Source organism: Coregonus lavaretus (assembly GCF_964263955.1).
Source record: "Coregonus lavaretus genome assembly, chromosome: 5".
Lineage (NCBI taxonomy): Eukaryota > Metazoa > Chordata > Actinopteri > Salmoniformes > Salmonidae > Coregonus > Coregonus lavaretus.
The window spans coordinates 71,033,913-71,049,684 of NC_139992.1; the positions used below are offsets into that span (position 1 = coordinate 71,033,913).

At 41.5% G+C, this 15,772-nt stretch overlaps 1 protein-coding gene across 1 annotated transcript; it reads right to left on the reverse strand.

Annotated features, from left to right (window-relative positions):
* Positions 1 to 290: 290 nt before the first annotated feature.
* Positions 291 to 15,329, reverse strand: cog3 (component of oligomeric golgi complex 3; the record flags this gene model as incomplete). Its single annotated transcript, XM_084162388.1, has 23 exons — positions 291 to 1,492; positions 1,723 to 1,821; positions 2,183 to 2,310; positions 2,406 to 2,481; positions 3,387 to 3,521; positions 6,721 to 6,809; positions 7,090 to 7,210; positions 7,434 to 7,523; positions 7,738 to 7,856; positions 7,979 to 8,087; positions 8,730 to 8,890; positions 9,889 to 10,028; positions 10,643 to 10,734; positions 10,850 to 10,976; positions 12,679 to 12,722; positions 12,846 to 12,926; positions 13,041 to 13,166; positions 13,275 to 13,367; positions 13,509 to 13,583; positions 13,758 to 13,923; positions 14,062 to 14,123; positions 14,432 to 14,578; positions 15,144 to 15,329. 23 exons carry the CDS (start codon positions 15,327 to 15,329, stop codon positions 1,463 to 1,465), a joined length of 2,496 nt encoding a protein of 831 aa, XP_084018514.1. The 3' UTR covers positions 291 to 1,462.
* Between the last annotated feature and the right edge of the window lie 443 nt (positions 15,330 to 15,772).

The following is a 15,772-nucleotide window of genomic DNA, read 5'->3' on the forward strand; positions in this document are numbered from 1 at the left end:
CCAGGGCTATATCACCTACCAACAGGCCCCAAGTCCACAGAAGGTCACGCCCCAATACAGTCTGGTCTCTCAAATGGAGAGACTGAAGACACCTCTGGACAAGCACCGCTCAGTCAAGAAGAGAGTTCAGATAGCTACCAAAGCCATATCATTTATTTTTCATTAAATTATATTGGATACAGCAACTTGCTTTGTCTCGAAAACGTTTTTTTAAAGGTTTTGCAATTAAAATTGCACAATGAGACAATAGTGCTTTTGTATAGTGTGAACAATGAGGCAAGGACAGCAGATATACTAATTTGTCATCCTTTTTAATCAGATTGCTCATGGATAAATACAGTAGTTACACTATACACACACACTTCTATACAGAGGATGCCAAAGAAAATGCTGCAGTTAAATTTTAATTAACCTTGTAATTCATTGAATGTGGGAGTAGCATTAGGCAAATGTACCCATAATATATTAAATTTCTGAGTAAGACCACTGACTTCTCCATTCCTTTACAGTGCAAAACTGCTCCAGTCAAAAGTCCATTAACGCCAGGCCATAGAGTAGAAGTTCTCAAGCATCCCAAATACAAAAGAAAAGGTTAAAAAAACACATTCTCAGGGTACGTTTTTACATGTATGCAAGAAGTTGAAAAAAATAAACACCCATGGAGAGAGAGCAGGTGGAAGAAGTATCCTTTGGAAACCACTGACATACAGTAAAACAGAAGGGTGCCTTTATTAAAAACAGACCAAGGGAGCCATGTTGAAACCTGAGAGCCCTGCAGCACAGGCTGTCATAGACCAGAGATCTCCATGTCCATAGAGAAAGGCGTAGAGACGTTACATATCGTGCAGCATGTTTTCTTTTCATTCCGTCTCTCAATCCATTAACAAATTAAGCATAAATGTGGCGGCTGCTCGTCGCTCATTACCTTCCTGACTGAATAAACGTTTATCTCCTCTATTAGCCTGGTTAGAGCGTCCTTATTCCAGCCGCTCAACATTCACCCTCGTTTCCCATTTGCTACACTCACTGAATGTGCCAACTTAACTCTTGACTCAGAACAATTTTTATTACGATAAGAGAAATACAGTTGATATAGCCAATAACCCTAGTCTGTGTGGATCTCTCCCACATAAAAGTAAGCCCAACACCTTTAAAGTTTAGTTGAACAAATTGATTCAAGATCAGTACCAAAAAGAAAGTCTTAATTTCACCTGATCCTACCAACTGAGTGATTGAATGGCTAACTAGACAATTACATGTTCGGAAGCTGTTGGTTGTGTCAGTGTTTGGGGTATCTTTGGCCTTGTGTAGGATCTTTGCACCCCTGCTGTCTTCCTAGGCAGGCCCGAGGGCTAAAGACTAGCACAGTCCTTCTCCTAGACTTTTGCTCCACGAACTCCAGGTCTGGCCAGGTCAGGACTGGATTAACACTGCTGTCCACCCTTCTGACCAGGCCTTCAGGTTACTTATTCACAGACAACAGCAGGTTAATCTGAAGGAGAGAGAGAGAGCATGAACACAGTGAGGGCTCACTCCGCTAACAACATCCAGCATGAATTTGAATGTCACTCCAGACACCACTACACACAGTGAAAACCTGAATAAACCAAGGTTGAATAAATACACTTGAAAAAAGACCTTGAGATCCAACAGCCATCTCCAGTAAGAGATACACCTTGCCCATGGTTATGATTTTGTAAGTGTAGCCAGTACAAGCCTTACCTGTTCCATAGAAGGGCAAGCGATGATCTGAAGGTCCTCGCCACTGTATTCCTCCTGAAGCAAGGCGTGCAGTCTCTGGAACACCTGCTGGATGTTGTTCTGTGGGAGAAAACAGCAGGTTTGCCATGTCAAAGCGTTATTGTGCACTTAGATTCACTTACTGTAGATTAGCACCTAGCTGTGCACAAAGAGCCATTATTTATCTTTAATAAGCAGGAACGATGCTTAAAAAGGTAATTGCGCATTGCTCAGCCTGAGCACCTGCTGAAAATATCCTATTTGTTTTGTAGATGTGTACTAAAACCCCTATGCACTCCTGTTACTCTACAGGGTTAGCCTGGCCTAAGATCTGTTTGTGTCAACTTTGGCAAGACAGCACAAACAGATCTGGGACCAGGCTAGTACAGGGTTGGGGAAAGGAGAAGGAGAATTTAAACTCCACTGTCTAACAGACACCCACCCGGACAGGCTTGAAGAGGATAAACTCGGTGTCTCTGTTGGCCAGGTACAAGGACATGCTCTGTAACGTGCTTGGCAGCTTGTTCTTCATCACCCGGTAGGTAGCCATCACTATGTCATTGATCTTGGCTAAAAGGGGAGAGAGAGTCATTTTTCAGTTCCAAGCCTTCCTTCCACCACATGATTTAGAGGTTTCACTGAAAGATGATCATACTGTTTCTTACCTGGCTGTGCCCAAGGTTGTTGGGAGAGGTTGTACGTGGGACCTCCTTGGATCGCCATGGTTTTCAGAGCAGACACCTGAAACAACACAAGACAATTTCCCATCTTCCTCAGTCAAGGACAACGTGAGTTAATCTTGACTATAAATCCTATTCTAGATTGTGGAAGGAATTTATTGATAGTGCTATATACAGGTACCTGCCAAAATAAAGGAAACACTTGAGTAAATGAGGGACACAAAGTATAGTAGGTGCTTTCACACAGGTGTGGTTCCTGAACTAATTAAGCAATTAACATCTTATCATGCTTAGGGTCATGTATACAAATGCCCAGTTGCCCATTATTTTGGCAACCATGGCTGGAAGAGATCTCACTGACTTTGAAAGAGAGGTCTCAAATGAGCATAGGGGTTTTAAAAGTGTGTGTATGTCTAAGTCACCAGATCCCAACCCAATTTAACACGTATGGCAGATTCAAGACCAAATTATGGAATTTCTCATGGAAGAATGGTGTCGCATCCCTCCAATAGAGTTCCAGACACTCTGTAGAATCTATGACAAGGTGCATTGAAGCCGTTCTGGCAGCTTGTGGTGGCCCAGCGCCCTATTAAGACACTTCATGTTGGTATTTCCTTTATTTTGTCAGTTACCTGTAAGTCCAATTCATTATAACCACTTTAATACTGTATGACTTTTAATACTGTATGAGAAAGACCATGGATGATTGGCACTGAGTAGATTCAGAAAAGAAGGTCACAATGTTTTAAAAAGAAACCCATCACATTTGAAAAGGCCTAGATTCCAATAGAATAAGATTCACCTTTGAATAGCCCTTTATCTTTCAGTTTTACTGCACAAAACTATGACCTTCAGTCAGTAATCAGTGAATTACCAGAAAATGAAAAGAGAAAGCCAGAGGTCATGTTTTTGAAGTCTGAGCCTCAGGCTGTCTGTCCTCTCCTCTCTGTCAGACTGACACGTTACCTTGGTGAGAAACTCCTCCAGATTCCCAACAAAGAGGTGAGTCTGCTGCTGGATGAACTGCTCACAGCTGAACTTCAGGTGGCGGTCCACGTCCTTCTTCGAATCTATGTAGTGCTCCTTTATCTCCGGTGAGCCCTGACGTCCATCAGAGAGAGAGGGGTTAGTAACTAGTAGATTAAAAATTACATATAGGGCCAGGTTTTCCTGACATAGAAAAACAATTCCTGGTCCTATGCCTTGCAAAAGTATTCAGACCCCTTGGATTTCTTCACCTTTATTGTTTTACAAAGTGGGATTAAAATGTCATTTTTTGTCAACAATTTACAAAAAAATACTCTGATGTCAAAGTGGAAGAATATTTATTTTTAAGATCAATTAATTAATTACTAAAATACAGTCATTGCATAAGTATTCAGCCCTTTTCTTTAGGCAAGCCTAAATTATTTATATCTGGATCAACAAATCACATAAATTACATGGACTCACTCTGAAATAATAGTGGTTGACATGATTTTTGAATGACTAACCCTTCCTCTGTCCCCCATACATACAGTACCAGTCAAAAGTTTGGACACACCTACTCATTCAAGGGTTTTTCTTAATTTTTACATTGTAGAATAATAGTGAAGACATCAAAACTATGAAATAACACATATGGAATCATGTAGTAACCAAAAAAAAGTGTTAAACAAATCAAAATATGTTTTATATTTGAGATTCTTCAAAGTAGCCACCCTTTTCCTTGATGACAGCTTTGCACACGCTTGGCATTCTCTCAAACAGCTTCATGAGGTAGTCACCTGGAATGCATTTCAATTAACAGGTGTGCCTTCTTAATGCGTTTGAGCCAATCAGTTGTGTTGTGACAAGGTAGGGGGGTATACAGAAGATAGCCCTATTTAGTAAAAGACCAAGTCCATATTATGGCAAGAAGAGCTCAAATAAGCAAAGAGAAACAACAGTCCATCAATTACTTTAAGACATGAAGGTCAGTCAATACGGAACATTTCAAGAACTTTGAACGTTTCTTCAAGTGCAGTCGCAAAAACCATCAAGTGCTATGATGAAACTGGCTCTCATGAGGACCGCCACAGGAATAGAAGACCCAGAGTTACCTCTGCTGCAGAGGATAAGTTCATTAGAGTTACCAGCCTCAGAAATTGCAGCCCAAATAAATGCTTCACAGAGTTCAAGTAACAGACATCTCAACATCAACTGTTCAGAGGGGACTGTGTGGATCAGGCCTTCATGGTCGAATTGCTGCAAAGAAACCACTACTAAAGAACACCAATAAGAAGAAGAGACCTGCTTGGGCCAAGAAACACGAGCAATGGACATTAGACCGGTGGAAATGTGTCCTTTGTTCTGGAGTCCAAATTGGAGATTTTGGTTCAAATTGCTGTGTCTTTGTGAGACGCGGTGTGGGTCAACGGATGATCTCTGCATGTGTAGTTCCTACCGTAAAGCACGGAGGAGGAGGTGCTATGGTGTGGGGGTGCGTTGCTGGTGACACTGTCTGTGATTTATTTAGAATTCAAGGCACACTTAACCAGCATGGCTACCACAGCATTCTGCAGCGATACGCCATCCCATCTGGTTTGGGCTTAGTGGGACTATCATTTGTTTTTCAACAGCAATGACCCAACACACCTCCAGGCTGTGTAAGGGCTATTTTACCAAGAAGGAGAGTGATGGAGTGCTGCATCAGATGACCTGGCCTCCACAATCCCCCGACCTCAACCCAATTGAGATGGTTTAGGATGAGTCGGACCGCAGAGCGAAGGAAAAGCAGCCAACAAGTGCGCAGCATATGTGGAAACTCCATCAAGACTGTTGGAAAAGCATTCCATGTGAAGCTGGTTGAGAGAATGCCAAGAGTGTGCAAAGCTGTCATCAAGGCAAAGGGTGGCTATTTGAAGAATCTCAAATACAAAATATATTTTGATTTGTTTTAACACTTTCTTGGTTACTACATGATTCCATATGTGTTATTTCATAGTTTTGATGTGTTCACTATTATTCTACAATGTAAAAAATTGTACAAATAAAGAAAAACCTTTGAATGAGTAGGTGTGTCCAAACGTTTGACTCGTACTGTATATCTGTAAGGTCTCTCAGTCAAGTATTGAATTTCAAGCACAGATTTAACTACAAAGACCAGGGAGCATTTCGAAAGCCTCGTAAAGAAGGGCAGTGGTTGGTAGATCGGTAACAATAACAAATCAGACATTGAATTTCTCTTTAAGCATGGTCAAGTTAATAATTATGCTGTGGATTATATATTAAACCACCCAGACACATCAAAGATACAGTCGTCCTTCTGAACTGAGCTGCAGGACAGCAATGAAACTGCTCAAGGATGTTTCCATGAGGCCATTGATGATTTTAAAACAGCTACAGAGTTCAATGTCTGTGATGGTAGAAAACTAAGGATTGATCAACAACATTGTAGTGACTCCACAATAATGGCCTCAATGACAGAGTGAAAAGAATATACAGAATAAAACTATTCCAAAACTAAAGTAAAACTGTAACAAAACAAGAAAATACACAGCAAATTAATACACTTTTTGGCCTAAATGCAAACCCTTATGTTTGGGGCAAATCCAACACATCACCGAGTAACTGCCTCCTTATTTTCAAGCATGGTGGTGGCTGCATCATGGTATGGGTATGCTTGACATTGGCAAATACTGGGGAGTTTTTCCAAGATAATAATAAACAGGATGGAGCTAAGAACAGAGCAAAACCTGCTTCAGTCTGCTTTACACCAGAGACTGGGAGAGTAATTCACCTTTCAGCAGGACAATAACCTACAACACAAGGCCAAATCTACACTGGAGTTGCATACCAAGAAGACAGTGAATGTTTCTGAATGTCCAAGATACAGTTTTGACTTAAATCAGCTTGAAAATCTATGGCAAGCCTTCAAAATTGCCATCTCGACATGATCCCCAACATTTTGACAGAGTTTGAATTTTGAAAATAATAAATGGGCAAATATTGCACAATCCAGGTGTGCAAAGCTCTTACAGACTTACCCAAGAAGACTCAGCTGTAATTGATGCCAAAGGGGTTTCTAACATATATTGCCTCAGGGAGCTGAATACTTATGCAACGACTATATTTGAGTCATTTAATATCTAGTAATCTTTTTTTTTTTTTTTATCCTCCACTTTGACGTTCGAGAATTTTGTATAGATTGTTGAAAAAAAAACAAATACATTTTTTATCTCACTCTGTAACACAAAATCTGAAGAAATCCAAGGGGCCTGAACACCATTGCAAGGCACTGTATATGTATTCTATATTTAAACCAAATCAAAAACTTTACCTCCAATAGAAATTCTAGGATAGCGTTGTGGCTGTTGAGTCTGAAGAAACCAGGAACAGATTTGGGGTTCATCATTTTGAAGGCAGCATCTGATTTGACAGACAAAATAAATTATTCATCTTGCTGAAGAAGGATTAGAGTGCCCTCTAGTGTTACAAATTAAATACGACCATGGCTGAAATGAGTACTAGAACAGGAGCACCTCTACCAAAAGCTACAGGTTATACAGTAACTCAAGTTATTACCACTTTTATAATGGTCATATGTGCATTTGATGGACACAACGGGCATCCCCCACTGATTATGACAGGTTTTATGGAGCCAGAACAGACATCCACTGGCCTCTACTCTCCCTCCTCACTGTCTCACCTCTGGTTCTCTTCAGATCCAGAGAGATCTCCTTGATGGCAAAGTCTGTGTGGAAGGGAGCGATCTGTTCCCTCATGATCAGCAGGTGTTTGATCAGAAACAGCTGACCGTCTACCTGCGTCTGGACAAGATGAAGCCATACCGCTAACTATAACATCTGAATAATCCAAATGTAACCTTGTCCCAAAAACAAAACTAGTATTGACCCATTTATAGAGGAAAGAAATACTAACATGCTATCGTAAAGGCTACAGTTGTGTTTCTCAATTACACCATATACAGTCAGAAACGTATAATCCAACGCATTGCATTGTATTGTCTAAAGAATTAAAATCTGCACCAACCTTGTTTTTCAGGATGACATCGGACGCTTTGAGCAGGGACTGGATGCAGGCAGATAAGGCCTCTTGCGATAAGCCCTGGAAGACTGCTCTCTGCAGGGCCAAGAAATCCAATGCATCAACATGGGGACAACCCGGGAGGATGGCAGATTAAAGAGATCAGGAGGACAGGTCAAATACTATCATGAAATGGACTAGGCTCATGATTCATTCATTTAACTATCTTTTGTCTTCTTCAGATGCGTATCATATGTTCTCATATTTCGAAGAGTAAACATGCAAAATGCCAGATAAGCCAAGTACTCACATCTATGCACCTATAGAGCTTGGACAAGCAGACCAGTGTCCGTCTGACTGTGGGGTACCACATGCCATGCAGGTCAGCGGGAGAGATGGATGGCTGCAAGCGGGACGAGTCTATACTACCTGTGCGCAAGGAAAAGAAAGGAGGGCAGAAAGGTACAACAGTAAGACTTATGTACAGAATGCACTATTCACAACTTATGAAGATAAGATATCGCTTTACACTGTCATTTGTAAACACTGACTTGCGTTACTGGCTCTCCTGCCCTCTGGATCTTCAAGCTGCACATCTGAGAATGACGACTCCTGGGCCATTAGCTTCATCTGCTCTTCCTTCAGGCTCTGGGCAATTTTCTGTAACCCCATGAGACAGAAACAGAGAGATGGATTATGAACTGTGTCTTTATTTTGTATCGAAGACAGCTGCAGGTAGAACTTGCCCATAGGCACAGATCTAGGATCAGCACACCTTCCCCAAATCTTAACCTTAACCATTAGGGGGGGTTGTAATAGGAATTACTAGGTGAACAAAAGTGAAGAGCAGCCGCAGATAAAGTCAATCATAAATCAATCTGGTTTATTACAAGTTGCAACAGCACAGAAGCAGAGAAAAATGTAATGTCTAGCTGGCCTCTTGGAGACAAGCCCTTTATATTTTAAAATCAGACAGCACCAAGTGTTCTGTAAACACCAGCCCCAGAGGCTTGTAGGAAGACAAAACTGCAGTGACTGTCAGCTGCTAGATCATCACACAGCGTTTCACACAATACAATAATAATCAAGCGTCCCTGGTCCTTGGTCCTCCAGTCTGGCGTCAATTACTATCAACAAAACATCGCACAAACAGAACACTGGAAATCATGTGTATTACAGAAAGGGAACACTCTTAACTGTATTAATCTTGAATATTCCAATTACAGGGTGGAAACAGAAAACAGACCTTACATCAGTTTCTAGGGGTGACTCACTGAAAACAGCCCCATCAGACAGACCCACCTCCATCATCTCCAGTTTCTCAGGATAGGCCAGGTCCCCGGGGGCTGGGTTGTATCCGATGATGTCAGTCTGGATGTAGATGTGTGTCCTGTAGACCAGCCTCTCCTGAACATCCTCCAACATCTGTTTCACCACCGCGTCAAAGGCCCCCAACTGACCAGCTACACACACACACAGGAGTGGTCATACAGTTCTATTCAGCCTGCTTACGCACCCATTTTCTTATATAGGAATCTCTTAAATGTTTACCTGAAGGCCTATACATTGAGCTCCAAAAGTATGGGGACAGTCACACTTTTTTTGTTGTTTTGGCTCTGTCCTCCAGCACTTTGGATTTGAAATGATACAATGAATATGGAGGTTAAAGTGCAGACTGTCAACTTTAATTTGAGGGTATTTTATGATGAGTGAGAAAGTTAGACGCACAAATATCATACCCCCTCAAAAATGCTAACCTCTCCTGTTATTGTAATGGTGAGAGGTGAGCATGTCTTGGTGTTATGATATTTGTGTGTCTGCAACTTTCTCACTCATCATTATTCACGATTCATTCAGGACTATCCGTAAACATTGTAGCATCCACATTAATGTAGAAGTGTTTAGAAACATATTCTATTCTTATTTACAATAAAAGTGTCTCCAAAATGACACAATACATTATTTACCATTCATTTCTATTGGGCACAAAATAATCAAACACAACCAAAACAAACAGCAAATGTGTCCAACAAGTTTGTAGAGTCACAAGCTTTATGTAATCGTTGTGTGATAGGAATATGGGACCAAATATTACACTTTTTACTACTTTAATACACATAAGTTAATTTGTCCCAACACTTTAGGTCTCCTAAAATGGGGGGACTATGTACAAAAAGTGCTGTAATTTCTAAACAGTTCACCCTCAAATGAAAGCGGACAGTCTGCACTTGAACCTCATAGTCATTGTATCATTTCAAATCCAAAGTGCTGGAGTACAGAGCCAAAACAACAAAATGTGTCACTGCTGCAATACTTTGGAGCTCACTGTATATTGCTAGCTTGTATGGTAAGATGTTCTGGTAAATGTGTAACATACAAGTGTATATTTCCTACAAAGAGTTAACTGTACTTGATGGTTAGAGTAACCAGAGTAGGTCATTTGTATTGTGAATAACAGTACCGTTGTTGTGGACGTGGTCCTCCAGCATCTCATTCTTGAGAATGCCACAGAGCTCTGACAGGGTCTCCAGGTGGATAACGTGGATGATGAGTGGCCGCAGGACGTCGTACAGCGACAGACACAGCTTCTCCAGCAGCTCACTGGAGGGGGGAAACCCAACAGCAAGCACCATTACTCCCATTCACAAGTCAGACCAGTGAGCACAAGGCTCTAGTGAGTTAACTCACTGCAATGTAAAAGGTCATATTTGAGTCGTCCTCTTGAAATAATATGTTGAAAATGTATTTGTTTCTCCAAGCGAGAAACACTAGCTAGTATATACGAAAGCTAGATAAATATTTGAATCTCACTGTGTTGAATTTTAAAGCTGCAGTTTTTTTTAATGAATGCCTAAGTCAGCAATTACAACAGTAGAGCTATCAGGTGCTGTAGCAGACACTATTGAGAATACTGACCAGGAAATAGCCATTCATGTGAGCCTTGCCTTCAAGACAAACACCCTGTACAAATACTGAAGTAGAACATGACACTGTGTTGAATTGCATGGCTGCCCTCAGCAAATTCTGTTAATGAAAACCTAAGAAAGCCATACAATAGAGGTGTCATGAGCTTCAGCATATACTATGGAGAATACTAACCAACCAGGTTATAGCCCAGCCTTCTTGACAAACATATGCAGAATGTGTTGTAGGACATAAACTGTACATGCTTCTTACTCCCTCCTATACCAGCATCAGGGGATGGTACTACTTACTCTAGTCTGGGCGTGGGTTTGGAGAAGAACTCATTGTAGAGCTGGTGCTCATCCTGACAGACGTGAACCATGAAGGCACAGCCACTACGCACCTGGGAGGAGAACACAGGACAGACATAATCAGCTCTGGCAAACCATGTTGAAGGCTTCTCAGATAATCTTAATAATCAAAAGTGAATGGATCCTAGTAAAATAGTGTGGTCTTACTAATGCACAGTGGTCCTTGTTGTTTTGGCTGGTCAGGTCTGTGATGGTGGATGTGATGCTGGGGCTGAGGAGCTGCTCTCTCTGGTCCAGGTAGCACTGGTGGATCTCCTCTAAAAGCTGGTGGTACCTGGGGACGCCAGAACGTGGGAAATAATTACACGTAGATGACAGAAAACATTACATACAGTGAGGGAAAAAAGTATTTGATCCCCTGCTTATTTTGTATGTTTGCCCACTGACAAAGACATGATCAGTCTATAATTTTAATGGTAGGTTTATTTGAACAGTGAGAGACAGAATAACAACAAAGAAATCCAGAAAAACGCATGTCAAAAATGTTATAAATTAATTTGCATTTTAATTAGGGAAAAAAGTATTTGACCCCTCTGCAAAACATGATTTAGTACTTGGTGGCAAAACCCTTGTTGGCTATCACAGAGGTCAGACGTTTCTTGTAGTTGGCTACCAGGTTTGCACACATCTCAAGAGGGATTTTGTTCCACTCCTCTTTGCAGATCTTCTCCAAGTCATTAAGGTTGAGGCTGACGTTTGGCAACTCGAACCTTCAGCTCCCTCCACAGATTTTCTATAGGCTTAAGGTCTGGAGACTGGCTAGGCCACTCCAGGACCTTAATGTGATTCTTCTTGAGCCACTCCTTTGTTGCCTTGGCCGTGTGTTTTGGGTCATTGTCATGCTGGAATACCCATCCACGACCCATTTTCAATGCCCTGGCTGAGGGAAGGAGGTTCTCACCCAAAATTTGACGGTACATGGCCCCGTCCATCGTCCCTTTGATGCGGTGAAGTTGTCCTGTCCCCTTAGCAGAAAAACACCCCCAAAGCATAATGTTTCCACCTCCATGTTTGACGGTGGGGATGGTGTTCTTGGGGTCATAGGCAGCATTCCACCTCCTCCAAACACGGCGAGTTGAGTTGATGCCAAAGACCTCGATTTTGGTCTCATCTGACCACAACACTTTCACCCAGTTCTCCTCTGAATCATTCAGATGTTCATTGGCAAACTTCAGACGGGCTTGTATATGTGCTTTCTTGAGCAGGGGGACCTTGCGGGCGCTGCAGGATTTCAGTCCTTCACGGCGTAGTGTGTTACCAATTGTTTTCTTGGTGACTATGGTCCCAGCTGCCTTGAGATCATTGACAAGATCCTCCCGTGTAGTTCTGGGCTGATTCCTCACCGTTCTCATGATCATTGCAACTCCACGAGGTGAGATCTTGCATGGAGCCCCAGGCCGAGGGAGATTGACAGTTCTTTTGTGTTTCTTCCATTTGTGAATAATCTCACCAACTGTTGTCACCTTCTCTCCAAGCTGCTTGGCGATGGTCTTGTAGCCCATTCCTGCCTTGTGTAGGTCTACAATCTTGTCCCTGACATCCTTAGAGAGCTCTTTGGTCTTGGCCATGGTGGAGAGTTTGGAATCTGATTGATTGATTGCTTCTGTGGACAGGTGTCTTTTATACAGGTAACAAGCTGAGATTAGGAGCACTCCCTTTAAGAGTGTGCTCCTAATCTCAGCTCGTTACCTGTATAAAAGACACCTGGGAGCCAGAAATCTTTCTGATTGAGAGGGGGTCAAATACATATTTCCCTCATTAAAATGCAAATCAATTTATGTGTTTTTCTGGATTTTGTTGTTGTTATTCTGTCTCTCACTGTTCAAATAAACCTACCATAAAAAATTATAGACTGATAATTTCTTTGTCAGTGGGCAAAAGTACAAAATCAGCAGGGGATCAAATACTTTTTTCTGACACTGTAGGTGAGGTGATCCTGATAATGCCATTTTAGCATACAAGAGCCCAATACTTACTCAGAAATTCTCTCTGACCTCTGCTCTATTTGTTCAATCAGTGTCTGAAAGAACAAATCACACAATTATTAATCTCTAGAAAGACCACACATAATTGTGTACCAAAAGAAGGGTGGCTTAGAAAGTCCACAGTAATTCCAACATAATTATTTTATAATTATACTAACTCTGACTTTGGGTGCAGCTGCTCTGAACTTGACATAGTACAGCGTGAAGGCATTGTCTGCGTTAGCAAGACCCAATGGATCCTGAAAGAAAAGTATATTCTAAATCAGACAGACAACTCAAGACAGAAGACAGTTGATTGTGTACCAGTACCAAGTCACAATCGATAATAAAAGTGGCAGAGGAGTTCTTCCTACCCTTTTTGTTAACTGGTTGGTGAGATTCTGCATAGTGTTCACAGTGTGAGCCTTCATGAAGTGCATAGCTTTAGACAGACATTGTTTGAATTTGGCCAGATACACTGGGTAGTCCTTAAAGTTTGGCTGTAGGTGAAAAATAACAGAAATAAGTAAGTCATAACATGATATACTGACACAGCTCTACAGTAGAATACGGACACACTTTCCATTGTGAGCTGAAAATATACTTACATGGGACGAAACATATTCTATACAGTCATCCAATTTTGAAAGCATTGGTATAAATCCTTCACTGTTTACAGACAGTGTGGGCGAGTTTAATTTCTGCAAAGACAGAGCAAGAGAAATTATGACCTTTTGCAATGCTCGGGTTAGGAACAAGATTCACCTTCAGAGACATTTGCTCAAGGATTTAAAATGTCACAGCAAAGGAGGATGGATAAAAGGTTTAATCAGAAAGCATACCGTGCTGATGTTCTCCAACTCATTGAAATAGGAAAGCTTCTGCTGTATGCTCTCAGCCAGATCCACCAGCTCAGACTGTTAAAGAGAAAAGTATATGTTGGCAGGGAACTATGATTTTGATAACAGGCTGACATTTCATGTCTGATGTTGTATTCCATTACAAATGGAAATAGGTCCATACTACTATGATCTGTTGGTACCTTTTGTGCCTCTGACAGTCTCACAGCCTACATGTAAGTGGTTCTCTACCTGTTCTTTAAGGAGCTGTTCACAGGCCTCATGGAGGGTTCCTGTCTTGTTGGACACAAACAGGTACTGCTTCTGCAGAGAGTCCAGGTGCTCAAGGGCAGCATTCACGTCATTCAGAATAGCATCACATTGTTCCTGATAACAATTGAGATGGTCTCTAGTTTTCCTGCAGGAGTAACACACACAAAACATTCCATTCAATTCCTCAGAGATAGAGATCTAATGCAGCTTAGGATGCACTGTATATAAATCTACTTTCAATTTGAGAGATCAGCAAGTGGAAAGACATGAACATTAAGTTCACCTGTGCTTAGCTCCTTCATCTTGATCCATTTGTGTCTGTAGCTTCGAAAACCAGGAGAAAAACTGCAATGCAAATAACAACCTTTAACCAAGATAGCCAACTACTATACAACAAACTAACACATTCAACAATCATATGATATGAAAAATAGTAGACAGTAGACTTGAGGCATGTAATGACAGTGTGTACCGCAGAGGCTGCGTTTATACAGGCTGCCCAATTCAGATATTTTTTCACTAATCGGATAAGCTCTGAAAAAGATCTGATGTAAAAAGATCTGATGTGATTGGTCAAAATATCAATTAGTGGAGAAAATATCAGAATTGGGCTGTCTGTGTAATCACAGCCAGTGTAATGAAAAGCAACACACCTGTTGCGCTGTCTCTATCCTCTCATTCTCCAGATCAAGCATTTGAAATCCCTTGAGCAGGACATCTTCTGTAGAAGCTGGTACAGTTGTCGTGAATGGGGACCGTTGAGAGCGGGATGTCAGGCTGCACAAGTCTTCAATGGGCAGCTGGATGTGGAATGCAAATAGGGTTTAGACCAACACATGACACAACCAATACAATACTGTCATAGATCTCAAAATGCTAAACAGTTAGAGCTAGTTAGCTAGGTTTACCAGGTTTGATTGATAGGTTACTATAACATGTGGTTATGATTCGATGACTTTAATACTTGGCGTGGTGTGTTAGTGAGAGTTAGCTAAGCCTCCTCACAGAAGTCATCAGACAAGTTGATCAACTCTGGCAAGTTGTTAGTTAGCAAAGTAGCTCGTTAGCCTAGCTGGCTAGTGGCTACAAACTAAGACTCAGCAAACAACGTGGCAGACGTTAAGTTAGCAAGCTAGTTAGCTAGATATTTGAGCTGGCAGCTAGCTAGGTTGAGTTGTGACACTAGCTAATGTTATGCTTCTTAGCAAGTCCCTCCTGACAATCCTACAATGCAATCAACCCATTTGCTTTCTGGAATGCATCTTTGCACCTGTCAACTAGCTGCTAAATCGGTGGTAGCCTAGCTTGCTAGGTTGTTAGCATTAACAACTAGCTAGCCAGCTAACTACTCTCTCGTCAGCTCACCTCTGCGGGAATAGGTAGGGTTTCAGAGGCAGCTCGGATTTCCAGAATAGAGTCCGTTTGTTTCTCTGTCAGGGGAGCCATGGCATCTGTCCGCCGGTCCCACTGTGATAGTTTTTCACGCGTTTCTTTATCTGTCAGGTCCAGAAAAGAATGGTCTGTGGACGCCATCATCATCCTCAGCAACATTAAACGTCAGCAGCAGACTACTTCCTTTTCCGGAAAAATGGGCGGCGTTCCAAAAAGGGGGAGGACTCTGACTACAGCATCCAATGGTATGACTACTTTTCAGAACAATATCTTACTTCATTGGTGGTTGAAACGTTGAAACGCTTAAAACGTTGCACACAGAAATAAAAGTGATAAAGGAGTGGGTGTTCTCAGGAGACATTTAGTGAACAGTGTATTTCCAGTGATGTTGGCAAATCTGTAATCTGTAACATTGAGTACACTGTGACATTGTTTCACTAAACAGAAAAATGACACAATCCAAAGCGACAGCACAGAAGCACTCACTGCTGATACCCATCAATCCTACCAGTTTTATTATGGTCTTTGGTAGACTATCTCAAATCAAATTTTATTTGTCACATGCAAATCAAATCAAATCACAGGATACAGCAGGTGTAAAC